This window comes from Eumetopias jubatus, unplaced genomic scaffold (assembly GCF_037043125.1).
Source record: "Eumetopias jubatus isolate StellerSeaLion01/CBP00866 unplaced genomic scaffold, mEumJub1_p1.0 scaffold_4, whole genome shotgun sequence".
NCBI lineage: Eukaryota > Metazoa > Chordata > Mammalia > Carnivora > Otariidae > Eumetopias > Eumetopias jubatus.
The window spans coordinates 15,884,465-15,912,438 of record NW_028274810.1 but is presented as its reverse complement, the minus strand read 5'-3'; the positions used below and the strand labels follow the sequence as shown (position 1 = coordinate 15,912,438).

General features: G+C 44.2%; 1 protein-coding gene and 1 non-coding gene across 3 annotated transcripts; one reads left to right on the top strand and one right to left on the bottom strand.

Moving 5' to 3' along the window:
- The first annotated feature begins 141 nt into the window (after positions 1 to 141).
- On the top strand, positions 142 to 27,366 carry FNDC7 (fibronectin type III domain containing 7). 2 transcript variants are annotated; one of them, XM_028101891.2, is made up of 12 exons: positions 223 to 285; positions 796 to 814; positions 6,187 to 6,441; positions 7,183 to 7,443; positions 10,993 to 11,250; positions 13,199 to 13,453; positions 15,596 to 15,853; positions 16,936 to 17,190; positions 18,367 to 18,621; positions 20,513 to 20,773; positions 24,212 to 24,241; positions 27,335 to 27,366. In XM_028101891.2, exons 1-12 carry the CDS (start codon positions 223 to 225, stop codon positions 27,364 to 27,366), a joined length of 2,202 nt encoding a protein of 733 aa, XP_027957692.2. The 2 variants fall into 2 exon arrangements, with proteins under 2 accessions (XP_087879054.1, XP_027957692.2); XM_088022928.1 differs by lacking the exon at positions 18,367 to 18,621 and having other exon boundaries at positions 142 to 285.
- On the bottom strand, positions 9,337 to 9,438 carry LOC114208136 (U6 spliceosomal RNA). Its single transcript, XR_003608980.1, has one exon. It is a non-coding gene; the product is annotated as a U6 spliceosomal RNA (small nuclear RNA).
- Positions 27,367 to 27,974: the final 608 nt, after the last annotated feature.

Genomic DNA, 27,974 nt, shown 5'->3' with positions numbered 1-27,974 from the left:
TTGGTGTGGTTTTCTTCTTTTTTTTTTTCCAGTCTTTGCAATACCCGTCCCTGCCAGTCTCCAAGGGCCCCCCAGTAACGGGTCAGCTCCACTCTAAAGGGGAGGAGCTACTTCCCAGGATCGCTGCCCAGCAACCCAGCGACCAACAGTGTTGCCCTCCTGGGGACCAAAGAGGACCCTGATCACTCTGTTGTGTGCCATGTGAGGGCTATGTCCAACAGGATGGCTGGTGGACCCAAGAACTGTTGGCCTTTGATTGGATTCAGTCTTATCTGTCTTAAAATGGTGAGTTCAACATTCCAACCTACCTGCAACTATTTAGAAAAAAAAAAAAAGGCATTTATTACCTCTTTCTTTCTTTCTTATTTTTTTGAGAGACTAGGGGGTGGGAGATCAAAAACAAAATAACCGTACAAAGATTGTATATGTTTGCATGTTTGAAATTTAATGCAGTTTACTAGAGAAAGAAAACAAGATTATCATTATATTTTAAGAACAAAGATTTTTGAAAAATCTGTCAGCAGCCACTGACTTAGTTCAATAGGCAGATTCAGGGAGAAAAATGAAATAGTAACGTGATCTGCCTCCAGCCTCTAAATTCTATTTAGGATTCCTTTGTGGTGGATTTGAGTTTGGGAAATGATTTGTGCAAATAAATACTCTGTATGGATTCAAATATTGCTCACATTATGCATTAAAATGTGATAAATTTATTACTGCTCTGATTTATGTTTTCTGTTTCCCTAAGTGGTTTTTTTCTTCATGGTTCTAATTTTTGTAAACTTTCCTTTTCAGGTTGCTTCAGCAAAAACAGGTAAAATTTTTTGAAACACAAGCTTTCCCTCCCCATATTTGATGTTAATTTCCATTGTTAATTCTTGGGCTACCCTGAAATAGAAAAGCTATACCAGGAAAAATATTTAACATCTTCTGAGCACTCACACTGTGAATCTAACTGGTAAGACAATAAATACATGGATCAAACTTAGAAATTCTCATAATATATTCCTATTGAGTACTGAGATGGATAGAAAGTCATGTAGTCATGGATTTTCTCAAATACATTTAGCCATCAATAGAATATTATGATGATTATCATTCTAGTCAAAGAAATAAAGTTTTAAGCATAAATAGTGAAGAGTCTAATTTATATAATTTTTCCTATTTGTCTTCTGAAGAATTAGAGGAGAAAACAGAAATGTTTTTGAGTAGAGGTTCAAGATTCTCTACTTTAATAAGAAAGGATTTTACACTTCTAATAGTGCATCCTTAAAACACAGAAAAAGAGAACTCAGAGCTAGAAAAAGGCTTTCTTTTGAAAAGATTTTATCATTTTTCCTAAATAAATGACTAAAGGCAAAGATAATATCTCTAGAGACCTTGCCCAGCTCCTCCATTCTAGAAATCTAAGTCCCCTGAAAGGAAATGTATATTCAATGAGATTTTGATTATCTGGAGGACCCATATAATATTGATTATATCAACAATAAAGTCTCATGGCATTCAACTAAAATGAGAACAATTTTTATTTATTATTTTGTCTATACCACAGGAAAGGAAGTGCAAATAAGGCAATTTAAAAATTGGGTGGTTTTTTTTAAGAATTTTTTTTTAATTTTAAAGTAATCTCTACACCTAACATGGACCTTGAACTCACAAGCCCAAGATCTGGTGCCCCCCCAAATTGGGCATATTTAAAAAAATAAAATAAAATATTAAAATTTGTCATAGTTATGTATGACTGACCCATAAAATCGATGCATGTGCAATAAGTTTTCAAAAATCATCTCATGCTTTATTTTTATTTACTTACCTTATTCTTGAGAAACCTTCAGGAGTGACCACGAAGCAATGAAAAGGAGTGGTTGGCCTGATACAAAGTAACTTTTTTTAGAAGTGGCCTTTAGGGGGACAAAATCTAGTTCTGCGTCTCTTAGAAGGTTCCAGGACACACGGGACACACTGAGCCCTCAGAGCAGGTCCTTTTTTAGTCCCACACTCTCCACACCATTGGAGAGAAAGAACGGGGCAGGCTGAGGTGGTGCTGTTTATTGATTCAACCTGGCTTTCCAATAAATGGGATGTGTTTTATTGACATTGTAAAGGAGGTTTCCTTCTGGGTGTGTGTATTATGGTTCTCTTCCAGCTCTGAAATAGGCTCTGTATCTGTATCTGGCCACTGGGGCTACGTGAGCTAATTTAGATCTCCATGAGTTGGGAGAATGCACAGATGCTGAGAAGCAAAGGGTTTTACTTTTCACTGATCAGAGGGGTTGCTTGCAAATCTAGAGAATAAAGTTATCTCTTTCATCAAAGCAGTAAGTGGGCCAGACACGGGACTCAGAAAGAGGGAAGACTTGCTGCTAATTTCCTGAGCCTTACCCATCCCACTCGGGCTTCTCATCTCTTTAAGGGAAGCATAGTACAGAGGTGTTGATCTCTCACTGCTGTTGCTGCTCATATCCTGCCCTAGGATCACAGACAATCTGTTTCTCCTGTGCTTACCCCAGACTCCCCCAGAATTTCACCTTCCCTGGTACTTGTCCATGGCTGTGCCATGTGGTCAGCTCTTTCAAACCCAAAACTTGCTCTTCCTGGTCCACACACACACACACACACACACACACACACACACGCACACACACACATACACACACACGTACATACCAGCCCTTCCCACCTTTCAAAGTGCCCTTGCACACACTATCTTACTTAATCATTACAACAATCCTAAGATGTAGATATTTCACATTTTTTTTGATATTTTACATTTTAAAGTAAATCCTAAGGTGTAGATATTATTAATATTCTGCATGCTCAAGGGAGAAAACGGAGGCCAGAAGAGGTTAAATGACTTGTACACGTTCCCATGCAAAAGTAAATGGCAGAGCCGGGGCTCCGACCCAGAGCTCCTGGATCCAAATCCTGTGCTGTTTCCACCTGTGTTTCATCCTGCTGACACTGGCTTCATGCATTACCCCTTCTGAGCAAAGGTGCCTCTCCCAGCTCACTTCAAGGGACCAAGTTTTGTGGCGCCCTCAGGCCCCTTGGCAGGCCTGTGAGGAGATAGCCTATGTCATGCTGGCCTTTCAGATGCCTCTCAAACCACTCTGTGAATGCAGCCAGGCCTAACAGGAGAGAAGATAAACTGCAGAGACAAAGGAAAAAGGAGTCGCAAGACATCACAAAGTTAGGGCGCCTGGGTGGCTCAGATGGTTAAGCGTCTGCCTTTGGCTCAGGTCATGATCCCAGGGTCCTGGCATCGAGTCCCGCATCGGGCTCCCTGCTCCTTGGGAGCCTGCTTCTCCTTCTGCCTCTCTCTCTCTCTCTCTCTCTCTCTCTCTGTCTCTCATGAATAAATAAATAAAATCTTAAAAAAAAAGACATCACAAAGTTAGATAGAGGAAAGAAGGCAAATAACACAGGACAAGTGACTGGTAGCTGAAAAGGGATGAATGTGTGGGAGGGATGAAAGTGGGGGCCCTTGCTGGGGCTTTCTTTTTTTAAATATATTTTTTAAAATATTTATTTATTTACTTCAGAGAAAGAGAGAGAGTGCGGCCGGGAGGGGGAAAGGGAGAGGTCATTTTAAGCAGACTCTGCACAGAGGAAGGAGCTGGATGCGGGGTTCGATCCCACAACCCTGAGATCATGACGACCCGAGCTGAAACCAAGAGTGAGATGCTTAACTGACTGCGCCACCCACGCGCCCCTTGCTGGGGCTTTCTATCCTGCAGTGGGGCGAGAGGACGTGGATGCTTCCTGCAGAGTCACCTTCTGCTTTTCCCTAGCATATATAACTTTCATAGTTTTCTTTTGATGGCAAAGGAGACAGTCCTGGGTGATGTTCAAGGAATGTCTGGCCAGTGCACAGTGGAGACTTTGTTCAATCTTGCAGCATGGTTATTTCTGAGTCGCTGCCAAAGCCAACTCTCTGGGCTATTGGTGCAGAAAGAGAAGGTTGTCTGTGTCATGCACACTGGGATTTGGCCGGTGGGGGTCTGCTGGGGGGAGGGAGTTGATACTGGTAAATCATAAATGTGGTCTGTATTTACTTTTTCTCCTCTTTGCCCTAGAGTTTAGTTTGGAATTTGGTATATAGGGGTTTTCCCCAACAAATGCAGTATCATTGAACAGAAAAGGCTGAGTTCCAAACTTAAAACCAGCTATTTTTATGTGACCTTTCTTTCCTTCCACTTGGACCTCTTATACCCAGGGCATTCTCTGTGTCTGTGGATTTTTACAATGTAGTAAATCTTGTCACCATGCTGTATCTCCTACCCCTGCCCCAAAGTGTAGGAATGTATATACTCTTGACATAAGCATTCGTATCCCTCAGACAGACTGTGGCCTGGCCCAAATGAGGGGCCACAGCGTCTCATTCTTATGCTGGGGCAGATGTTTTGATGAAGAAGGGGAGAATAAAGTTTGTTTTTATTTTATGTGGAAGAATCTAAAAATGGTTCTACTCTGATAATACGGAAGTACAATGGAGCAATCCTAAAACAACTCAATTCTCCCTCTTCTTCCATTTAGTCTTTTTTTTAAGATTTTATTTATTTATTTGACAGAGAGAGAGAGAGAGAGCACAAGCAGGGGGAGCAGGAGAAGGAGAGGGAGAAGCAGGCTCCCTGCCAAGCAGGGAGCCCGATGCTGCACTCGATCCCAGGACCCCGGGACCGCGACCCAAGCCGAAGGCAGATGCTTAACCATCTGAGCCACCCAGGCGCCCCCTTCTTCCATTTAGCTTTAAAGCCCTGTGGGAAATGTGCAGGTGTGTGGGGTGGAGACATAGCCGCAGCAGGGGTGGGACCCTGGCCATCAGGAGGAGGCAGTGCAGCATGGGTGAGGGACAGGGAGGGGACAGTAGCAGTGGCAGAACAGGCCTGGGAATTCAGGAGTGCCAAGCCAGAGAAGCCTCTAGAATAAAGCCCCTCAGTGACTCTCTCCTTTCTCTGAGTTCTTTCCCGCAATCACGTCCCACTCTTTTTTTTTTTTTAATAAGCTCCGCAGCCAATGTAGGGCTCAAACTCACAACCCTGAGATCAAGGGTTGTGTGCTCCGCCAGCTGAGCCAGGCAGGGGCCCCACCCTTTTAGCCCCACTCCGATTTAACTCTTTGAGAAGTATATAAAGTGCAAAATATCCTAGAGGCAACTGGGAAAAATCTCTTTTTGAAATCCTGTTCCTGAATGAGAGGTTTGAGCTTTCTGGCTCTCTTCTGGAGAATAGCTCTGCCTTTCTTTTTCTCTGTTTTGTCTTGATCCTGAAGGGCAGGGGTGCCTGGCTGACCCAGTCAGTAGAGCATGGGACTCCTGATCTCAGGGTTGTGAGTTCGAGCCCCACGTTGGGTGTAGAGATTATTTAAAAATACAATCTTTTTTTAAATTATCATTATTTTTTATTTATTTGACAGAGAGCGAGACAGCGAGAGAGGGAACACAAACAGGAGGAGTGGGAGAGGGAGAAGCAGGCTTCCCGCTGAGCAGGGAGCCCAACGCAGGGCTCGATCCCAGGACTCCGGGATCATGACCTGAGCTGAAGGCAGATGCTTAACAACTGAGCCACCCAGGCGCCCCAGAAATAAAATCTTTTTTTTAAAAGATTTATTTATTTACTTACTTATTTAGAGGGAGAGCTAGAGATAGTGCAAGCAGGGGGAGGGGCAGGGGAAAAGAGAGAGAGAATCTCAAGCCGACTCCCGGCTGAGCATGGAGCCTGATGTGCGGCTTAATCCCAGGACCCTGAGATCATGACCTGAGCTGAAACCAAGAGTTGGACACTTAACCGACTGCACCACCCAGGTGCCTCTAAAAATGAAATCTTTTTAAGAAAAGAAAATGAGGGCAAAGTTTATGTCTAAAGGGTGACATGAAAATGATTTAGTCTGAGAAGTAAAATGATGAAGAAATAATCTTCATAGGTATCCTAGTTAATGTACAACTTCAAAATCTCTTCCAACGGGCACCTGGGTGGCTCAGTTGGTTAGGCGTCTGGCTCTTGATTTCCATCAGGTCACGATATAAGGGTTGTGAGATGGAACCCTGTGCAGGGCTCATGCTCAGCGTGGAGTCCACTTGGGATTCTCTCCCTCCCTCTGCCCCACCCCCCACTCATGCACGAGCTCTCTCTCCCCTCCAAAATAAATAAATACATAAATACATAAAATCTTCAAAATCTCTTTCAGCTCCCGAAATACCCACTATTGATCAGGCCTATTCAAAAATCAGCAACAGTATCACTGTGGAATGGGCCACAGTGCCGGGGGCCACCAGTTACCTCCTCACAGCTGAAGATGGAGACACTGTCATTGAAACCATGGTGGCCAATTCCCCAGGCACTGTGACAGGCCTGAAGGCTGCGACCTTGTACCAAATCACTGTCAGATCCATCAGTGCCACTGGGAGAAGCCAAGCATCACCTCCGAAGCAGGCAAAGACAGGTAGCAGGATGCTTATCCTCTGTTGAGCTATTGTTTGTGACCTGGATCACTTATAGGGAGGCTTCAAGTACATGATATAATTTTGTGTCATGTGAGTGCCTGTGATTCAGGGCCCAGAGACGAAAGCCACCAAATGATGTTTTTGGCAATTCAGATATCTGTGGAGGAGGTGGTATTTAAGTTCCAGATGCTTTGGGAAATAAAACCCATTTCTGGGTATCTTTAAGAACACCCCTGCTTTTAAAGCTCTGAAAAAGGGATTTCTGTTTTTAACCTCAGTTATCCATAAAGATCATGCTAAATAAAGAACACATAGAAGGGATTTTACTACATTTTGACTTACTTAAAATGAAAACATTTAGAGTTTGTCATCAGCATTACTTAAATTGAGTTGATAAAGTTGTACCTAGGCATATTTCCAAAAGGTTGTATGCACATTAAAATATTATAAACCATCACTTCCCCCATTGAGTTATACTATAAATACAGGGATGTTTTATATAATTTCTTACCAACCTCCAGTTGAAAGTAATGCCTAATAGTAGAGTTTTTCTGTTCCCCATTCCTCTGCCGAGTTATTTATGATTAATTTACATTTAGATAACCATTATTTGATGGGACTCTGCTGTAAATCCTTCAAAGCAAATGATTATTTCATAATATGGATGATCAACTTCAAATTACTCGTTCCTAAATTTGAATTATCCTCCATTGCAAACACATGTGTTTTTGTCCTCATAGTGTTGGCTGCACCAATTCTAGAAGTAAGCTCTCCAAGTCCAGACTCTATCCTTGTGCAGTGGGAAGCTGTATATATGGCAATTGGATTCTCTGTGTCCATCATGCGAGCGAATGGTTTGGGTAGAATATGGAAAGAGAATACCACAAACACCTCCTTGACGTTCACCAGTTTAGAAGCTGGGACTCTCTATACCATAAAGGCCTATGCATGGAATGCCAATGGAACACCTGGGGATGACTCTACCTGCAATCAGAGAACAAGTAAGGATTTCCCAGCGCAGCCCCCAGCAATCTCCCTTTTGATGAATGAGAGGGGCTCTGCATTGTAGCCATCAGGAGTGGTGTTAAGTGATAAGTACACTTAACAGATATTTAAATTTATTATGAGTTTATGTATAGTGCCTTGACTGTTCCTCTTTGGTGGTTTAAATGCTGACTACATGTATAAAGACATGCTGCTCAGCATACACAGAGCGTGACTTCTCCCTCCCTGATAGCCAGCTTACTTTCAAGCATACACATTCAGTATCACACAGCGGGAGATGATTTGTGGTAGGTTTACCGGTTTCCCATACCCTTTCTAGGTTCAGACCAATAGCATAAACAAAAAGAATTGGGAGAAACAGGAATTCATTTATTCAGTAGACGTTTAGTGAGTGTGTGCCAACTTTGAGTGGGCATTGTTCTAGAGATCCAGCAGCAAACAAAACAAAGTTCCTGTTGTTACGGCACTAAATGCTGTGGTGGGAATCAGAGGTTCAGATATATTTCCCAAAACCTCAAACTTAGACCTGAGGTCAGCACGGGGTTTCCTATCACCTCCCCTCCAGTTGAAGGTTGAGAAGCTAGAGCATGGTGTGTGTTCTCTCCCCATCCCCATGGCAGGGGTACCCCGACCAAGGGATCCCACTTCCTAAGTGGAAGCCCACACTGCGTTGCTGCAACAAGCTAAAAGAATGAGAAGGAGAGAGAGGGGGAAGGAGGGAGATTTTTTTTCCGTCTCTCAAGGCAGAGTAAGCCATCCACTGACAATGTGGTCTAATAGATGCTAGACTCTCACCAACCAGATAAACTATTTCATCCCTTGGAGAGGACCAAGGAAAGGGTGGAAAGAAACCAGAAATGTTGTCTCCAACATTTCCCAAGTTTGGAGGGGAGAGGAAGCCCCATGGTCTATGGGTCAAGACAGAAATTCAGGGAGAAAAGGGTTTGCCTTTTATAATACTTCTCTCCAGTGAAATCCTAGCAAGGTGGCCCGAAGGTGATTCAGGATGGGCCCGGTAAGTCAGGATGTCTGTGATAAACCAGGGTCCCTGGGCCTTTTCCTAGACATTCATTCATTCTTTCTTCCCAGAAACAATGATCAAGGGCCCACTATGTGCTGGACGTAGTTTAGCTGATGGGGACACAAAATTAATTAAAGCATAATCCCTACACTCAGAGAACTGAGTGTGTCTTGGGAGAGACCAATGTATAAAACAGTGGTGACAGTTCCGTGTAATAGAGAGAAGGATTTGCAGGCACAGAGCGGCTCGGGAGCAAGCCTCTCCACCTGGCTGGGGACAGGGACAGCCTTCTCCGACAAGTGACTATTTTCTTTAAGTCTTCCTCTTCATTTGTTTCCCATGTTTTAAAATTGTGTAAAGTTTATTTATTTATTTGTTTATTTATTTAGATTTTATTCATTTATTTGTCAGAGAGAGAGAGAGAGCACAAGCAGGGGGGTGCCAGGCAGAGGCAGAGGGAGAAGCGGGCTTCCCGCGGAGCAGGGAGCCTGATGCGGGGCTTGATCCCAGGGCCCTGGGATCATGACCTGAGCCGAAGGCAGATGCTTAACCGACTGAGCCACCCAGCATCCCAAAATTGTGTAAAGTTTAGATTTAGCCTTCCTATTAGTTTGCGAGGGCTGTCGAAACAAAGTACCTCAAACCGACTTAAACAACAAAAATGTATTGTCTCCCAGTTTTGGAAGCCAGAAATCCGAAATCAAAGTGTCGGCATAGGTGGCTCCTTCAGGGCTGTGAGGGAAAGATCTGTTCCAGGCCTTTCTCCTTGACTTGTAGAGGGCACCCTTCACAGTCACATGGCATTCATCCTGGAAGTGTATGCCTGGGTCCAGACTTCCTCTTTTTGTTATTTTATTTTTATTTATTTATTTTTATGAAGTGCTTCATGATTTTGCATGTCATCCTTGTGCAGGGGCCATGCTAATCCATATCATTCCAATTTTAGTGTATTTGCTGCTGCGGTGAGCACAAAATTAACCGTCTCTATAAGGACACCAGTCATATTGGACAGGACCCACCCTAATGATCTCATCTTACTTTAATAGCATCTACTATGACCTGTTTTCAAATAAGATGATAGTTGGAGGCACTAGGGGTTAGGACTTCAACATGTGAGTTTTGAGAGGACTCAGTTCAGCGCCTAACAGCCCCCAACTACTCTACTCATTTTTCCTGGTTCTCTCATGCCCCATGAGGGAAGGGGCAGGTTGTCCTAAAATGCTGCAGGTGACCCTTACTAGCCTTGGGCCCAGAATTACCCGCAGAGCAGATCTGCGTCTGCAGCTAAGCTCACCATGAAACAGGGGAAGGGTCCTGTGAAGATGGCCTATTGGGGGAACATGACAGAGCATGAGTTGTTGAGTCTGTTTCCTCGAATGGGGCCTTCCCTGGGTCCAGAAGGTCCTGCTTTCTGCTCATATGCTATGCAAGGAGATCGCGAATGCCGGCCAGGTGGGCCTCATTACAGCACAGATTCTGAGAACTGAGGCCTGTTTCTCTCCTTCCAGCCCAAGAGAACACTCCTCAAGCTTTTTCAAGAGGATAACCCTGAAAAAAAGGAAGGCGTATTTCTGAGGATATAGAGGGAAGTGTTTTTGGAGATACTAAAATGACTGCCTCAATGTGTGACCATCACACTTGATACGTTCCTTCCTGCCCTTTGATTTAGAATGGAATGAAAGTCTGCTCTTCTAGAAATAGTTATAACCTAAAAGCTCTTACAGAAAAAGTCTTAGCAGGTGTCAAAAGTAAGGAAGGGAGGGGTCTGCCTGGCTCAGTTGGTAGAGCCTATGACTCTTGATCTCGGGGTTGTAAGTTCGAGCCCCAAGTTGGGTGTAGAGAGTAATCTATAGTTAGTTAAGTGGCGACTCTTGATTTCGGCTCAGGTCATGATCTCAGGGTCAGGGGATGGAGCCCCACATCAGGCTCCACTCTCAGCGGGGAGTCTGCTTGAGATTCTCTCCCTCTGCCCCTCCCCCCCCACTTGCACTCTTTCTCTGTCTCTCTAAAAGAAATAAATAAATCTTTAAAAAATAAATAAAAAATAAAAAGTAAAGAAGGGATGTTGTTGAAGCCCAATCCGTTCAGCTTCAGCAATCAATAATAGAATATTTGACCTACCATTTAATAATAACATACCCACATGGCCCTTTTCACATTTATAATTTCATTTAATTATTCAATCACTTGTTGTGCTGTGCATTCACTGATTCATTCATTCAAAATATGTTTATTTACCATCTATATGTGCTAGGGACTGATCTTATTAGATCCATTTTACAGATGATAAAAAAATTAAATAACAGAGTAAATACCATGGCCAAGGTCACATAGCTAGTCATGAGTTTGCACAGTCAACGGCAGATGTGTTACCCTAAATCCCAATGTTATGCTCTAAACACTAGCAATTCTCCTTCTGTCATGGTGCCTCATCCTCCAAGCTCTGCAATATTGGTTGTTAGGCCAGATCTTACTTGGGTTCTTGAGGCTACTGCAAAATCGTAATTGTTTCTCAAAAATCTAGGTCCTCCAGCTCCTGCCAACATTCGAGTCTCTTTTGACAGTGGTGCTCTGAAGGCCTCTGTTTCATGGGCCCCCAGGGAAGGAGCTTTCAACTATACTGTGATGGCTTTGAGCGACTCTTCAGAGCTGAGCTGCCGTACAACTCTCAGCGCCTGTACCATCTCCTCGCTCCAGTGTGGGACTGAGTACCTCATTTCAGTTTTAGCAAGTAATGATGCTGGTTCTAGCAAATCAACTTCCGCGGAGGCCCTGAAAACTGGTACGTAAACAAGTGTGAGATCACCGTGGGGCTGGCGACCCAGGGCAACTGCCAGAAGGGAAACAAAAAATCACCTGATAATGTTCCAGAACACTCTGGAAGCAGTGAACATGAAAGCCTGGTCCGAATGAAAGCATTGAGTTGGACATTCTCATGAGTTTTAATAATGTGATCGTGATACCAGGTATCAGGCATTGGAAATAGCACTTCTTTGAAAATTGGTAGGAGTCCAGGCTCCTATCTATCATTAGTTAATTTCCTGTATCCTTTGTGAAGTTGTACAAATTCTAAGATCCAGTTGGAGTGATACACAGCTCTAACTATGCAGTACTCTTCCTTACCTCATGCTTCACAGACCTAGGCCTGGTGGGAGGTATTTTTTAAGATAAAGATGGGTGGTCTATAATTCTTCGTATGTGTTTAAATATCTTCCCATTTTCATCTTATCGGAGAAATAAAGACTTACATATGTGGAGGTTTACTCGTCTAGTTAAAAACATCTGTATGTTTTGGTGATGGGAACTAGCATTTAGTGATGACCTTCTATGTACCAGGCACTATAAGTACATTATTTTACTTAATTTTCATGACATCTCAATGAGGTAGGCTCTATTGTCTCCTTTTTCAGATAGAACAACTTTAGGTCTTGGGCGCCTGGGTGGCTCAGTTGGTTAGGCGACTGCCTTCAGCTCAGGTCATGATCCTGGAGTCCTAGGATCGAGTCCTGCATCGGGCTCCCTGCTCAGCGGGGAGTCTGCTTCTCCCTCTGACCCTCCCCTCTCTCCTGCTCTCTCTCTCTCTCATTGTCTCTCACAAATAAATAAATAAAATCTTTAAAAAAGAAACAACTTTAGGTCTGAGAAGTGAAGTAATTTTTTCAAAGGCATACCAATAGTAAGTGCTAGAGCTAGGATTCAAGCCCAGGATTGCCTGATTTTCATCCTCTAAGCCAAGGAAGATGTAGATAATCACAGTAATGTTCATTTTACCCAACAGTCAGAACTATATCACTCTAAGCATAAAAGGCTTCTGAACAGAGAGGAAAAGAGCCATCCCCAAGCTGATGCACTGTGTTTCTCAGGGAAAAAGTAATAGCCAAGCTCTCAGATCCACGGTTTCTTATGGTTCTTAAATTAAGGTCACTGATAGCACACCTGGTGATTTGGCTTCTCTTTTGACAGCTATGGATGGCACATTAGAAATGGTTATGAGGTCGGGATAGCTGAGCGTGAAGGAAGAGATAAGAATACACTTTCAAAAGCACAGCAGATCCAAGTCAGTCATTTCATGCAGGAGAGAACCATGCAGTGTTTCCCAATCTTGGATGCACATTAAGAGAATCCGGGGAGTTTTTTAAAGATCCACCCAAGACCAATGAAATCGGAGCTTCTGGGAATGGAGTCTGGGTCTGACTAGTTTGTAAAAGTGCCTCAGTTAATTCTAATGTGCAGCTGGGGTAAAGCGCCACAGAAGGAATCCTGCACATTTACGGTCGGGAGACACCACTGCACTTCGTGTAGAACAATCAGTCAGGGTCATGGGCATGGCCCACACTGATCAATAAAAGAAATATGTTTAGAAAGTGCTATGTGTTTCCTGGGTTCCAGAATTGTGAAATTTATTTTAGGAGGAGTGCCACTAGAGATGGCTAAAATCTTAAAAGCGTAGAGATCGAAAGAACACGCTTCCTTTGAGTTCCTTCCTTCACGCTGTGCTGATCCTGGCATTGCCTTCACACGGAAACGCAGCGGTATTAACCAAGGGGATCCATACCTGCTTCTGTACCGTGTGAGTTAAGTTTTACAACACGTGAGAACGTCTCGTTGCTGTGCACATGCTATTTGATTTATTCCTTGCCCGGCGCCTGCAGTATCCTGGACAATCGCAAAGATGCAAAGGAAATCTCCTGCAGGACTCTGATAGCTGTTCATTATGTACCATTTCCTAGTTGCTTGTGCCCCTGGAAGAGTGACCATCCAAGAAGATCCTCCAGGCCACCTGTCTGTGGCTTGGTCCGATGTAGATCTGGGCGATTACTACGTGGCCTTTGTGAAGAGTGATGATGGCTTGGAAGTCCACTGCAACACATCCCTCACCCAGTGCAATTTCTTATCTGAATGTGGCTTCACTTACTTTATCAGTGTTTTTGCCTATAACAAGGCAGGGCAGAGTCCTCTGGGCGATGTGTTCAATTACACCACAGGTAAGTTGCACTTCATGCTTATAAAGGGAGTGCTGAGGTCACTAAACTCTACAGCAGCATAGATCACCTATTGCACTAATTGACTTACATAGACTGCCTTGGCTCTCACATTCCTTCCAGATCAGGAAATTTTGGCTTCCTGGCCTCAAGCTTGACAAGAATGCAAGGCTTAAGAGTGAAAAGAGAGCAAAGAATATAGTCGTTCACACCTGCTCTGAGAAATTAAAACCTCCACCAAGATCTATTCAGTGTTCAGCCCCCTGTGCAGGGTGCCGAAGGGGATGCAGTCATCCCATCTCAGGAGTTCACTCTTTCCCCAAGACCCAAAACCAGAGATGAAATTGCAAAGGCATGGTGAGGAAGGTTCTGCAGCAGGACACCTGTGTTTAAGGCCTAACTCAACCACTAACTCATTTGTAAAATGAAGATAATGACATTTACCTTGTTAGTTTCTTAGTATACTCCACTGCAAAATGGGACAAACAATGAGAGCATGAATATGAAAAGGTCTTTGTATGTGGCAAAGCACAGTGCAAAGTATTTTTATTAGCATCCTTATTACTGTTATTCTCCTCCATTAGACTTGGATCTTCTCTAGAGCAGGAACTGTTTTATTTACCTCTTCATCCTCAATGCTTATCATAGTGCGATCAGCCTATAGGAGAGTCCTGATTTTTGAAGAATGAATGGAGCGAGTGACTTGAAATTAATTAACCATGCTGACAAATAAGAACACTGTATCATTATGTACATAACGCTACTAGCTGGATTACAATAAATTTTACCAAGATGAAGGAATCAAATAATTGGTGCTTTTGGAATATGGGTTAGGGGGCTACCAATCAAGTCTCAAGAGCCTGGAGGGCCTTCCAGAAGGAGTGGCCTCGACCTGAATATTGAAGTGTGGATGGAATGTAGGTGGGGCAAGGGCATCCTAGAGAAAGTCCAAGCTGAGTTAGACATTTGTCAGAATTCATCCATGACATAATATAGGGTCTCTTCTAAGATCTACTAATACAATCATGCTTCCCCCTCCTCCAGCCCTCAGTTTTATCTGGTTAGTGTCAGGAAAGATTGATAGGATCCAGAAGCTAGACCAGGTATGAGTTTTCTCATGCAGAAGAGGGGAACAACATTCCAGTGTAGGGTTAGCGGTCTTTGAGGCATAGGTAAATGAGAGCATATGCGGGGTGGGGAATTGAGAAGACTGGTGTGAGGGCGCCTGGGTGATTCAGATGGCTAAGTGTCTGCCTTCAGCTCAGGTCATGATCCCAAGGTCCTGGGATCAAGTCCCGCATTAGGCTCCCTGCTCAGTGGGGAGTCTGCTTCTCTCTCTCCCACTACCCCTCCTTCCTGCTTGTGATCTCTCATTCTCTCTCTTGCTCTCTCTCTCTCAAATAAATAAAATCTTTAAAAAAGAGAGAGAGAGAAGAGAGAAAATTGGTGTGGCAGGCGATGGGGAGGCACAGCTCAACATGTAGACAGGATGCAGCTTGTAATGACCTTGGACATCACATGCATAGGGGAATTATCCTCTATTTAGTGGGTGTTAGGTCAAGATCGGAACTGGACAGATCTGTAGGAGATTCTCTCTCTCTCTCTCTCTCTCTCTCTCTCTCTTTTTTGAGAGGGAGAGGGAGGGGAGGGACAGAGGGAGAGGGAGAGAGAGACTCTTCCCTACCCCTTTGGATTTTATTTGATTTTATTTTAACATATAATGTATTATTTGCTTCAGAGGTACAGATCTGTGATTCAACAGTCTTGCACAATTCACAGCACCCACCATAGCACATACCCTCCCCAGTGTCTATCACCCAGCCACCCCATCCCTCCCACCCCCCTCAGTTTGCTTCCTGAGATTAAGAGTCTCTTACGGTTTGTCTCCCGGAGAGAGAATCTTTAGCAGGCTCCACGCCCAGGCCGAAGCCCAATGCCAGGCTTGATCTCATGACGCTGAGATCATGACCTGAGCCAAAATCAAGAGTCTGATGCCTAACTGACTGAGCCACCCAGTCGTCCCATGGAGATTCCTGCAGCAATTTAGGAGAGTGGTGGCAGAGGCTCTGGGCACCAGGAGGTCGGGTCCCTCTGACATCATTTCTCCTTTACTGACCTCCATTCTCTCTCTGCTCCTGCTTCCAGCTCCCTGTTGTCCTACCGACATCAACCCTGTGTTGGTGTCCAGTGACAGAGTAGAGATCGTCTGGTCTCCTGTCCGCGGTGCCGAACTTTATGAAACCAAGGCTGTAGATGGGTTCACCGTGGTTGAGTGCAATGACACTGCTCCTGCTTGCACCCTCTCAGCTCTAGAGTGCGACACCAAGTACAACATCACCGTGTACTCCTTCAGCGAAGTCCAGGGCAGCAATATGTCCTGTACTTCCCAATTTATAACCACAGGTATGATGCAGCTATGACTTCCTTCACTGACCTTTGAACAATTCACCCCAGCTACGCCCCCCGGGATGGGCATTCAGTAAGAACTGTAAGGCCACTCTGTGGGGACCATTAGAGCCCCTGTCTTACTACAGAGAGGCCGAAGAGAAGGTAGAAGAGGGGAAGTGGGAAGAAAAGAAAACCAAAAAGGAGGTCATGGGAAGAATGGAAGATTTCCCCAGTGATGACTTCAGCCATTCAGTTCCTCTGACTTTTGGGGGGCTTATCCGTATTCACACTATGAAGGTTAAGCCCACAAATATTTGTCTTTCTTTCTTTTTTTAGAGAGGGAGAGAGAAAGAGAGAGAGTGAGCTACTGGGGGGAGGGGCAGAGGGAGAGAGAGAGTCTTAAGGAGGCTCCACACCTAGCTCAGAGCCCCACACGGGGCTTGATCTCACAGCCCTGAGATCATGACCTGAGCCTAAATCAAGAGTTGGACGCATCTGAATCCAATAAAAAAAGTTCAGATTGCCCATAAACTTCCCAAATTGAAGGATATAAAAATAAATTTTCACTCTTTAATTAAGAAAAAAAAAAGAGTTGGATGCCGGGTGCCTGGGTGGCTCAGTCGGTTAAGTGTCTGCCTTCAACTCAGGTTGTGATCTCAGGATCCTGAGATCAAGCCCCGTGTCATGCTCCCCGCTCAGCGGGGGGGGGGGGGGTCTGCTTCACCCTCTCCCTCTGCCCCTACCCCCTGCTTGTGCTCTCTCTCTCTGTCTCTCAAATAAATGAATAAAATCTTAAAAAAAAAAAGAAAGAGTTGGACACTTAACCAACTGAGCCACCCAGGAGCCTCAAGACCCCAAATGTTTGTCTTAATTGCTTTTGCTTTTGGAGCTCAAAATGCCTCTTAACCTTTTCCAGTGAGTCCGACGCTATAGGAAGATAATACCATGTTTCCCTACAAAGGCTCTATGACTCTGTCCTCTGTGCTTGGTCTGGTTGAAAGTAGTGATGATCTCATTTGGGGGAAAGATCAGTTTTAGATCAAATGGCACACCTGATATTTCTGACTCACACTGTTTCAATGAATAAACTCTCTTAGCTCCTTGCAGTCCTGAGATAAAAAGTGTTTCGAAGGATGCATACTCCACAATTAACGTGCACTGGCGACCCACCAATGATGATGCCACTTACACGGTGACAGCCCAGGGGGAGACAGGGCTGTTTCGGTGCAGCAGCAGGGGAGAGTCCTGCGCCATGGCGGGCTTGCCCTGTGGCTCAGTGTTCTCCGTCACCGTGGTGGCCGAGACACAGGCCGGCCGGAGCCTGCCCAGCTACAGCGTGCCCCTAGAAACAGGTCGGTAGCAGCCACCAGCCTGAATGTTGACTTCAGTGTGGTCCTTAGATACTGTTCTAAGACATGAACTTTCTCATTTGATCTGCCCGGAGTGTGACAGAAATATGTTAAACTCATAAACAGCCCCAGTCTCAGAAAATAAGACTCGCAACCCTGGGACACGGTTTCTGTAAAAATGTCATCAGAAGACTCTAATATAGTCATATGCTGACCTCAAAGGAGGGGTACATGGAGTCTACAAAACATGTGTTTGAATTCATACTCCTCCGTGACATAACCTCCCAAAACAGCTAGCAAGTGGCCAAATGAGCTGGCTTATTTTTTTATTTCTTTGGCTCAGCCCTTTCAAATCTTTCTGTAGAAAATGCTTTCTGAGGTTCAGTTTGCTAATTGGTAAAAGGGGCATCATGGGTTCCTGGGAGGGGGCACGGCGTGGGGCAGGGTGTGAAAGTTAATGCTGCAAGCAATCCACAAGGTGCCTGATATATAGTAAGAGCTTGGTAAGAGCATGCTGTTCCTGCTTCATACTGCTGGGTGTAAGGCAAATTTAGCAAATTACGTAAAGCCTTTGGACATTATTTTCTCTTATGTACAAAGGATGGCACTTTGGACTATAAAAGTTGGAACATAAAAAGCAGCAGAACAGAGACAATGCCCAATACTCAGGAAGATTCTAGATAACCTATATCCTGAATCATGGGCCCCTGAAAAATTGAGAATTGGCCGTGATATTCTTAGGTGGCTAAAAATACTACAAGCTTTTATATCAATAATGCACTATGAAATGCATGAAAAAGGCAAAATACATTTAATTGTAAAGGCTATAAAATGTTACATTGAGAGAAGAGGTGAATACAGCCATTGCTTTGAAATTTGCAACTGAGATTGCTAAGGTTGGGGAACAACAAAGGATTTCTTCCTTATTCTGAAAAAAATTGGAGCTCACATTACCCACAGCTAGTTAGTGCTCCACGTTCTTGAGAAAAGCACCCCCTATGTACACTCGATGTTAAATAACGTGTCCGAGGGAATGAGATTTTGCTTAACAAAATGAGATTTTGCTTAACAATGGAAGGTTTGAGAAATTTAGGATATTGAATGAAATACAGACAAAATACCATTCTTGGTTGTTTTCCGCAGTAAATCCCCAATTCTTTCTCTTTTTCCCCACCTAAGTGCCGTGCTGTCCAGCTGGTCTGACAGTAACTCAGGTCACCCAGTCGTTAATCAATGTGAGCTGGACTGTTGGGACCGGGGCCCAAACCTATGTGACAGTTCTGGAGTCGCACACCGGACAGTCAAAGTGTCTCACCCATCAAAACCAGTGCCTCCTGGGATGCATCTCTTGTGGCATCAATTACACGGTGGTATTAAAAGCGATTAGTGCCACTGGGTTGACTGCAGACTGCACCTACCAAAGTTACTCCTCCAGTAAGTGACTTCTTTTAAACCCCAGCTCTGGAATACCAGTAAGGATTTTGACTATTATAAATCCAGACACACGCCCCTCCTTCTCATCTAAAAAGATGCTACCTCTCCAGCTAGCTAGCTTTATCAATTCAGGTTACTTTCTAAAATGTTTACAGTTTTCCTCTTGACTTAGAACCTCAAAGCTTCAGAGGCTTCTGTTGTTGGTTGGTGAATTGATTCCCTTGGTAACACAGTTCAGGTATACTTTTCCTGAAGGGAGGACCTATTTTTGTATGGCACGGCTCCTCGCAGCACAGAGTAACTCAGTCTGGCAGAGTTCTCAGAAAGCATCGAGGTCACACATTCTGTTTGGCTTGAATTCTTTTGTTTTCTTTTTTTTTTTTTTTAAGATTTTTATTTTTATTTATTTGACAGAGAGAGACACAGCGAGAGAGGGAACACAAGCAGGGGGAGTGGGAGAGGGAGAAGCAGGCTTCCTGCTGAGCAGGGAGCTTGATGCAGGGCTCGAACCCAGGATCCTGGGATCACGACCTGAGCCGAAGGCAGATGCTTAACGACTGAGCCACCCAGGCGCCCCTTGAATTCTTTTCTTCTCATTATATTATGCTACTACCTCTCTCTTCTAAACCATGCCAGTCCCTTCTCTGGTTTCTTACTTCAACAGGCTGAAAGAGCACTGTCTACTGGCGGTTTTGGATCTTGTTCTTCACAAAGACCAAACCATCAGGGAGTAGCAGGGGAAGGTAGAAGTGGTACAGGGTTAGCAAATAAGATTCTCTTGTATGATTCTGGCCCACTGAAGTGGCTGCTTGGAGCACTGTTTTGGAAAAGAAAAAAGAAAAGAAGAGAAAAGAAAACTCCTAAAAATGCCTTTTTAATGAGAAAGAGCACAATGATCAGTTAGTTGTATCTGCCCCGGGAGCATGGAACGGGAGAGCTGAAATATAATTTTGCCACCTCAGGGGCAGTAGAAAGAGTCTTCAACCAGAGCCTAAAGACATGGCTTCTTATAAGCTGCATTGCCTTGTCTTCCCTGACCCAGTTTCCTCAGTGGTAAGAGAAATGGTAATAACTATAATGTGAAAGCATTTATAACATGCTATACACAAGTAAGCCGTTTCATACTTTCTTTGGATCCCTTTTTTTCCATTAGATTTGCTACCTAAATTCTAACCCTGATGCCCAGTTCTGGGAATATGGCCCACTGCTTATCTTCACATGTAAAAAAACTTTTTGTTTTGTTTTGTTTTTTTAAAAAAAGGAAAGACTAAATCCAATGAACCTGATTATCTATAACTGAATTTTTTAATCATTATACAACAACATTTTTATCTTAGTTACTGAGTAACCCACCATTTGGTGCCGTGCCTGACACAGAATGTGTGACCTGCTCAAGGCATTTAGAAAAGAGAAAAAGAAGGACCTAGGGAGCTCGCATGGACAAAGTGTGGATGAGCAAAGCCTGGTCACTGGACCGCCGTGTAAGTGACTACTTCCCAGGTGTCATGCTACTCAGCCAGCAAAATAGGTCTTCCAATTAAAGCTGAACGCAGCCAATTTAAATTCAATCCCGCTAAAGTCATATGGAACTAGGGCACCGTGAAAGCTCTAGACAAGGATCCTGTGCATTTGACTCACATAGTTTGAGATGCAATATGGATCTGCCAAGTGGGGACTTTTGGACTCACCACTCTTCTCTATTAAAAATGCATGGCCCACCTCGCCAGCACACATGGATTTCTACTCATGGAAAGAACCTGAGTACCCCTTCAAAGAATGCTCTAATCCTGTATTATTTAGGTTACTTATATTCTTTCCCCATAGTAATAAGGGCCATGTTTATCCGATGGTGGAGTAAGTGATTTGTGTCTGTTTGTTTTTTATCCTTCAGGTGCCTGCTGCCCTTTGGGAGTGAAATTATACAGGCTGGGCCCTAATGGCATTCGCATCTACTGGCAAGCCTCCAGGGGCTCTGCCAATTACAGCACTGACCTCTATGGTTCCAAAGGCATTTTCACGTGCGCCCCAAGCGCTGGCCTCAGTTTTTGTGATGTCACCGAGATACCCTGTGGGGATGTATATACCGTGATGGTCTCACCAGTTGCTGAGACAGGACTGAAGCTTACTTTCTGCCCCAAAAAAATATATTCAGGTAGATTAAGTTACAACCCTTTATTTAAAACTAACTCTGAACTCAATCTGTGAATTTAGACTCAGAGCAATCACACTTATTTGCTATGTAGGAAGGTCAACAAGGTGGGAACTTTCTACATCCTGCGGGTGGATTCTGGCTATGGGGACCTCAAGCTTCTTTGGAATTGTGACGCTTTCTTATCATGTGATTCGGCGACACTCCTCTCTCCGTTGTCCCTTTCTTTTTCAGAAAACGGACCAGATGCTTGCTGTTTAAATAGTAAGGCAGATTTAAAATGATCTTCTGCTTTGAGATTTGGGAATAGATTTTAACATAGTCTCAGAGATAATGAAAGACACCCTGAAACGTTGGAAATTAAGAGACTTGAATCTTTCTTTGCACAAGTTCAGACTTATAACTGAGGAGAAGTCGGAGGATCAGGAAAAAATGAACTTATAAATCATAAACTAGGTTTGGAAATATGAGTGGGCAGGCAGACTGTGATCACAAAACAAGACTGTCAGCAACTGCCATCTCACCAGAGCTGGTGGAGAAACATTAGCAGTTCTCCTGCTCTGCGTACCAGCACCTTCTGCTACCTTGCCCAGGGCATAGTCATATATTTTTTCATACATTTCTAAAAAAAATTTTTAAAAGAAAAGAGATGATAAGGCCCTAGAATTTTATAGGTGATCACAGGAAGAGGAATCAGTATGGGCTTGGAAATCTTTACTGATGGGGCGCCTAGGTGGCTCAGTAGGTTGGGCGTCTACCTTGAGCTCAGGTCATGATCCTGGGGTCCTGGGATCAAGTCCCACATGGGGCTCCCTGCTCAGCGGGGAGCCTGCTTCTCCCCCTGCCCCTCCCCCTACTCGTGTTTTCTCTCTCTCTCTTAAATAAATAAATAAAATCTTTAAAAAAAAATCTTTACTGATAACCAGAATCTAAAATTCCCAATTATGTGTAGGTGACGAGAAGACGCAAATGGCCCCTGGACAGAACCAGGCCAGCTTCTCTTGCTGGTGTTCTTGCCGCCCTTGGCTGCCATGCTCTGATTCCTTGTTTTTTCATTATCTTGTCCACAGGACAAGCTGGCCCAGAGTACTGCCCTATGGGAAGGGACAGGAATAGCTTCTTAGGGTGAGGATCAGCTCTTCAGGAAAAAGAGACTTTCGCTCAATAACAGCACTTCATCATATCTGCATTATGTTTTATAGTTTATCAAGTGTTTTCACATTCAGTATCTCATTGAATGTTCAAAATAACTCTATGGTTAGGTTCAACAAAGTTTATTATCTCCGATTTATAAATGAAAAAAACGAAGTTTCCAGGCTCCCATATCTCTATCTATAACTCTTCATTTATTTATTTGTCAGAGAGAGGGAGAGCACGAGTGGAGGAGGGGCAGAGGGAGAAGCAGGCTCTCCACTGAGCCGGGAGCCCGATGCAGGGCTCCATCCCAGGACCCTGGGATCATGACCCAAGCCGAAGGCAGATGCTTAACCGACTAAGCCACCCAGGCATCCCAACACTTCTCTTCTTCTAACCCCTAAATTCATATTCCTATACCTCTACCTGGAGGTGCCCCAGGCACTTCAACTCCTCAGGGCCAAACGGAAGTCCTGATCTTCTCCTGCAATTTCTAATCTTCCTCCTGGCACCCTTGTTTCGGGTATGAGAGCTGGAAACCAGCTTCCCTCTCCCTCACCCTCCATATCTCAGGGGTCTCCAAGTCCTGTCCTGTTCACTTCATGATGGTTTTTTTTTTAACTTTTTAAGTAATCTCTGCACCCAACATGGGGCTCAAACTCACAACCCCAAATTCAAGAGTCACATGCTCTTCCAACTGAGCCAGCCAAGCACCCCTCATGATGGTTTTTATTTATTTTTTCAAAGATTTTTTTTACTTATTTGAGAGAGAGAGAGAGAGAGCACAGACGAAGAGGGGGAGGAGCAGAGAGAAGTAGACTCCCCGCTGAGCAGGGAGCCCGATGGGGGGCTCAGTCCCAGGACCCTAAGGTCATGACCTGAGCCAAAGGCAGCCGCTAGACCAACTGAGCCACCCAGTCACCCCTCATGATGGCTTTTAAATCCAAATTCTCTTCTCTCTCCTACACCTACAGTTATACGATAGGTCCTCACCACTTCTACCCTAGAATACTGCACCAGTCTTGTCTTCCTGAGTTCATGCCAGCCTCCATACTATTACCAGAGTTGTCATTCCAGGACACTGATCTGATTGTGTTTCTTCTATGCTTCCAAGTCCTCAAAGTGTTCCAATTCCCAATAGGATAAAAGTCAGTAGTTTGAGGGTGGCATTCAAGTCTCCTCCTAGTTTGTCTGCAGTTGGTCTTCCTACACCTGCATTGTGCAATAGATATTTAATGCAAGCCATGTATGAAAAGATTCAAATTTTCTAGTAGCCACATTAAAAAAATTAAAAATAGGGGTGCCTGGGTGGCTCAATCGGTTAAGTGTCTGCCTTTGGCTCAGGTCATGATCGTTCACACACATCTGCCCTCAGCACACACATATTCCATGCCATATCATGCTTCTGAGCTGATGCAGTACTCTCCTCTTTGCCTGGAATTTCACCTCCACCAAGAGAACTCCACCAGCACAAATCTCCTCTCCTCTGTGAAGTCTTCTCCAATTCCTAGAGGCTGATTTCATCTTCTTGCTCCCTCCTTTATGACACCATATGACCCACGTCTTTACCACACCATATGACTGTGAGTTGAAAATGTGTTATTTTCCCTAATAAATGGTCATCTCTGGACTCTCAACATATAGCACATAACTATCACCCAATATATTTTAAATTAAAAAATTAATGAATTAATGAGTTTCTGTGTTTCCCAAGATACTACAGCCAGTATGTTAGCCACCAGAAGTCCCTGTTAGCTAGAGCTCTAATACCCTCTGGTGGGATGCCATCTCAAGGCTGCTGTCATTCCACTTTAGTAAGGATTGGGTGTCTAGACTCAAGTTAGGGAATCCATCTCTCTGGTAAAAACCAGGTGTCTGGGGGAAATTTTTTGGTTTTGTTTTTTGCGTTTCCTTTTTTTCAATATCAGTGATACCTTCCTTTGATAATTAGGACAACACTATAAATGATACTAATGACTATTGTTTATTGAGGGTATGTGCCTGGCACTATCCTAAGGGCTTTACATACACTAACTCAGTTGATCCCTGTAACGACCTTATGAGGTTGGCGTTCTAATTCTTACCACTTTACAGATAAACTAAAACACAGAAAAGTGAAGTGACCTCCCCAAGTCATACTGCGAGTAGCTATCTCCTCTTATCACTCAAGCTGGTTCTTATTCATTCTTTGCTTGACTATCCCCTTATTCTTTAAGTTATATCTTCACCATTTTTTAAAAAATATCTTCACCATCTTACATATGTCAGTTAATATGTTGTAAATGCTTTTGTTGTTATTCATTACAGTAACCTGCTCTGGAAGTACACTTGGAATGGGTAAGTCATTTTTCTCATGGATAAAATAGAAGAGAATTTTTGTTGTTGCTCTTTCGGGTGATGTAATGAAGTAGGAATCAAAGCTGACTTGGTGATGTGAGAGGCTCTTGGCCTCCCCTCCCACAACTTTTCTCCCCTACTGGAATGCCTCCCCTCAGATTCCACCAGTTGAGACAGATTCCTTTCCAGTCGGAAGTCTTTTCAGTCTCCTAGGGTCCCACAGGAGAATGTAAATACAGTTCAGTAGAGGCAGCTGCTTCATCCTTCACTTCAGAGACTGGTTCCCAGCCCTGCTGGACAGTGAGTCACCTTGAGAGCTTAAAAGTAATTGATGTCTGGTCTTTATCCCCATGAAATCTGATTTAATTGGTCTGGGATAAGTCTGGGCATCGGGATTTTTCAAAGCTCCTTAGGTGATTCTAAAGGAGAGCTAAGCCAGAGAACTGCAGCTTTCAAGCAGACCTTCTCAAACTTTATTGTCCATACAAGTCACCTGGGACCTTGTTAAAACTAGATTCTGATTTGGTAGGTGTGGGAGGATCTGAGACTTTGCACTTTTAACAAGGTCCAGGTGATGCCGGTGACATCGAGGCTGCGTGTCTGACCACACTTGCAGTAGCCAGGTGTTAGAGGGAATCTGTTAACAGCTTGCAAAGAGCCAACGCGTCTGCTTCCAGTTTGCAAGGGTGGATATGTCCCGTGGGGGAAATGGGGGTACTAAAGGGGAGTTGGTGTAAGGATCAGTCCTATGCTCAGGACTGATCTCAGCTAGGAGGCTCCTAGCCGCACGTGGAGGCTACTCCTGGGAAGGGCTGCAGGGATGACCACAGAGCTGTGAGTGCTGATCCAGTGAGTAGCATGGGCTGCTTCACGAGGAATCCTTGCCATGTCTTCTAGGGACACCCTTGGTTTGGGGCTTTGGGAAAACCCCCAGGGAATATTATCAACCCCAAACTACAGACAGGATGGACACACACACACACAGAACCACCTTCCCAGTCAGACATGGCTGACCTCAGAGGCTAGGAGTGGAAATGAAGTCTTCTTATCAGTAAACCCCACAGGAGAGCCTCCCAGTTTGGGCCAGCTCTCCATCCAACACTTCCACTGGCAGGAATTGGGTCTGGAGTCTCCCTCCACTGCCTATTCTTTCTTTCTTCTCCTGGTCCGTTGCTTCTCTGAGGACAGCAGGACACATGCTTTCCAATTCTTGTCCACCAGCAGGTCTGAAATAAGCAGGGAGCCTGATGTGGGGATCATGACCTGAGCCGAAGGCAGACACTTAACCGACTGAGCCACCCAGATGTCCCAAGCCCCATTCATTTTTAAAAGGTTTTTGTTTCCAGCGACTATCAGGAAACCAGCCTAGCTTATTAAAAACAAACTGAGGAAACTTCTAAATTATAAAAAAATTGCTTTAAAAAACTCCCAGAGGACTCATGACCACAAGCCCTGGTCTTCAGTGAAACGTACAAAGGCCTGGGTCTGCGTTTTTGGAAACCGTCCAGTATTGGGACAGTATTTAACCAGTGTTCCCCTGAACCGCAGAGGGTAATAGACGTGACTCGGGGGCCCCTGGCTGGAGACAAGTATTGTGTTATAGAGGCCTTCCCTAAAATTTTGTTAAAGACAGAGTTGCAATGCTTTAAAAAAAAAATGCTTGAAAACCATCACTCACAGACTTTGCTTCTCATCAGCATCACCAGAAAGCTTGTTCAAAATGTATAGTCTCAGGGGGCACCTGGCTGGCTGAGTCGGTAGAGCATGTGACTCTTGACCTCAGGGGTTGTGAGTTCAAGCCCCATCTTGGGTGTAGAGATGACTTTAAAAAAATCTTCGGAAAAATGTTTTGTAAATGTGCAATCTTAGGCCCCACTCTGATTTATTAAATCCTCAGGTGATTCATATGCATATTCAAATTTGAGAAACACTGCTTAGGTATTAATTCTTAAACTTTGATGTATATCAGAATCTCTTGGAGAGCTAATAAGGAATGTAGAGGGATGCCTGGCTGGCTCAGTTGGTAGAACATGCGGCTCTTGATCTTAGGGTCCTGAGTTTGAGCCCCATGTTGGGTGTAGAGATTACTTTTAAAAAATGTAGATGCCCAGGCCCGTTGAGGTGGGATTAAGGCAGACGCTCAACGACTGAGCCACCCAGGCGTTCCTAGAGAGCACTTAATAAATGGTAGTTATTATTAATTCAGGATCCATTTAAGCTTAGCTCATGTTCTATTATGTGCCAGTTATTAACATTTTAAGTTACTACTTCTAAAAGATATTTGCTTTGTAACCTCAATTCTCATAATACCCTAATTCATTGGTTCTCAAAGCATGATCCCAGGGCCAACAGCATGAGCAACATCTGGGAACCTCTTAGAAATATAATTTGTGGGGCTCCACCATAGACTTAATGAGTGATGAGTCAGAAATTCCAGGCTTGGGGCCCAGCAATCTTTGTTTTAACAAGCCCTCTGAGTGATTCTGATGCATGCCAGCGTTTGAGAACCACAGCCCTAATTCAAAGAAGCTACTGTGATGCTGGAAGTTTGATTCAGGTTGGAAAAGAAAGGGAAAACAATCTCCCTGAGGCAAGGGGGCTCTAACAGGAGGTAGCCTGACATCACTCCGTGAAGGCATTCTTTGTCCTCAGCATCCAGCCTCACCTGCACTTGCAGGGGAATTTTCCTCCCTAAAACTCCCTCAGCAGTTAAATGGAGTTATTATGTTGTCCCTACACAGCCCCTTGAATCAGTAAAACGTGGGAGCTGTCTGAGAACACAACAAATTGGCCTGGGGGTAGAGAGGAAATTCTTTGTCCTGAGTCGGCAGACTGAGCTCTGAGAGCCTGTGGGTGGGGTCATTTCCTAAAGCACCCTGGTTAGTTGGAACCTACTGGTCAGTTTCTTCTTGCCCTTTGAACAGTTCAGATTGTCTTAATTTCCTGTTTACTTGCCATGAAGTGCTACAAAAACAGCAATTCAAATCAAAACACCAAGCTAACTCTCAGAGACATTTGAGGACTTTTTAATTTAAGAAAATGTCTGTGTATTTAATGTATTTTGTGGCTTCCTCCCCTTCCTTGCCCTTTCAGTGATTTACAGAGGGAAAAGAAATGCAGAATGACACAGTGAGGCACGGATAAAAACAGAGGCTTAACCCAGTGAGTAACTTAAATTGAAAGGGTATGAGTCAAAGGCAAAGTTTTTTGGCTTTGTTTTTAAAAAATTCTTCCCCTATCTTTTGCAGGGTTGATTCACTTGTTAGTGTGATTAGAGGGGGAAAAGCTCTATTAGGATACAACAATGTCTCTAGGGTAGAATAAGCTCTCTTGGCCTCTGGATGGACAACTCTGACTCCACTTCCTGAAAGCAGGCAAGGTCAGGTGTGTCCTCACCTGCACAGGAGTTCAAGATCTGCTATGGAGACGACTCAGTAGAGCAATTAATCCAGAAAGTGCTCTGGAAGACTGCCACGGTGAGCTCGCACACTGGGAAAGTTCTGGAAACGTAAAAGGTTTGCTTTGCAGAAACTGTCTCTGAGATTTCATATCCAAACACCACACAGACTTCCACACATGCACTTCATAGCTATTTCATGGACACCGGCACTTGCCACGCAGGCTTCTTGCCATTCAAGGGCTGCAAATGTTCACTCCCGGAGAGCTTGAAATCAAGCCACCACGAAGAGACCCTGCTCATCTCAAGACAGACCTCCAGCAGGACCTCGGCATA

Bases quoted from the DNA above. Each gene is read 5' to 3' on its own strand.
- FNDC7 (XM_028101891.2), top strand. From the start codon at position 223: ATGGCTGGTGGACCCAAGAACTGTTGGCCTTTGATTGGATTCAGTCTT. The intron at 17,191-18,366 runs GTCGGTAGCAGC...TCCCCACCTAAG, and splicing joins CAGCGTGCCCCTAGAAACAG to TGCCGTGCTGTCCAGCTGGT. The intron at 20,774-24,211 runs GTAGATTAAGTT...TATTCATTACAG, and splicing joins CCCCAAAAAAATATATTCAG to TAACCTGCTCTGGAAGTACA.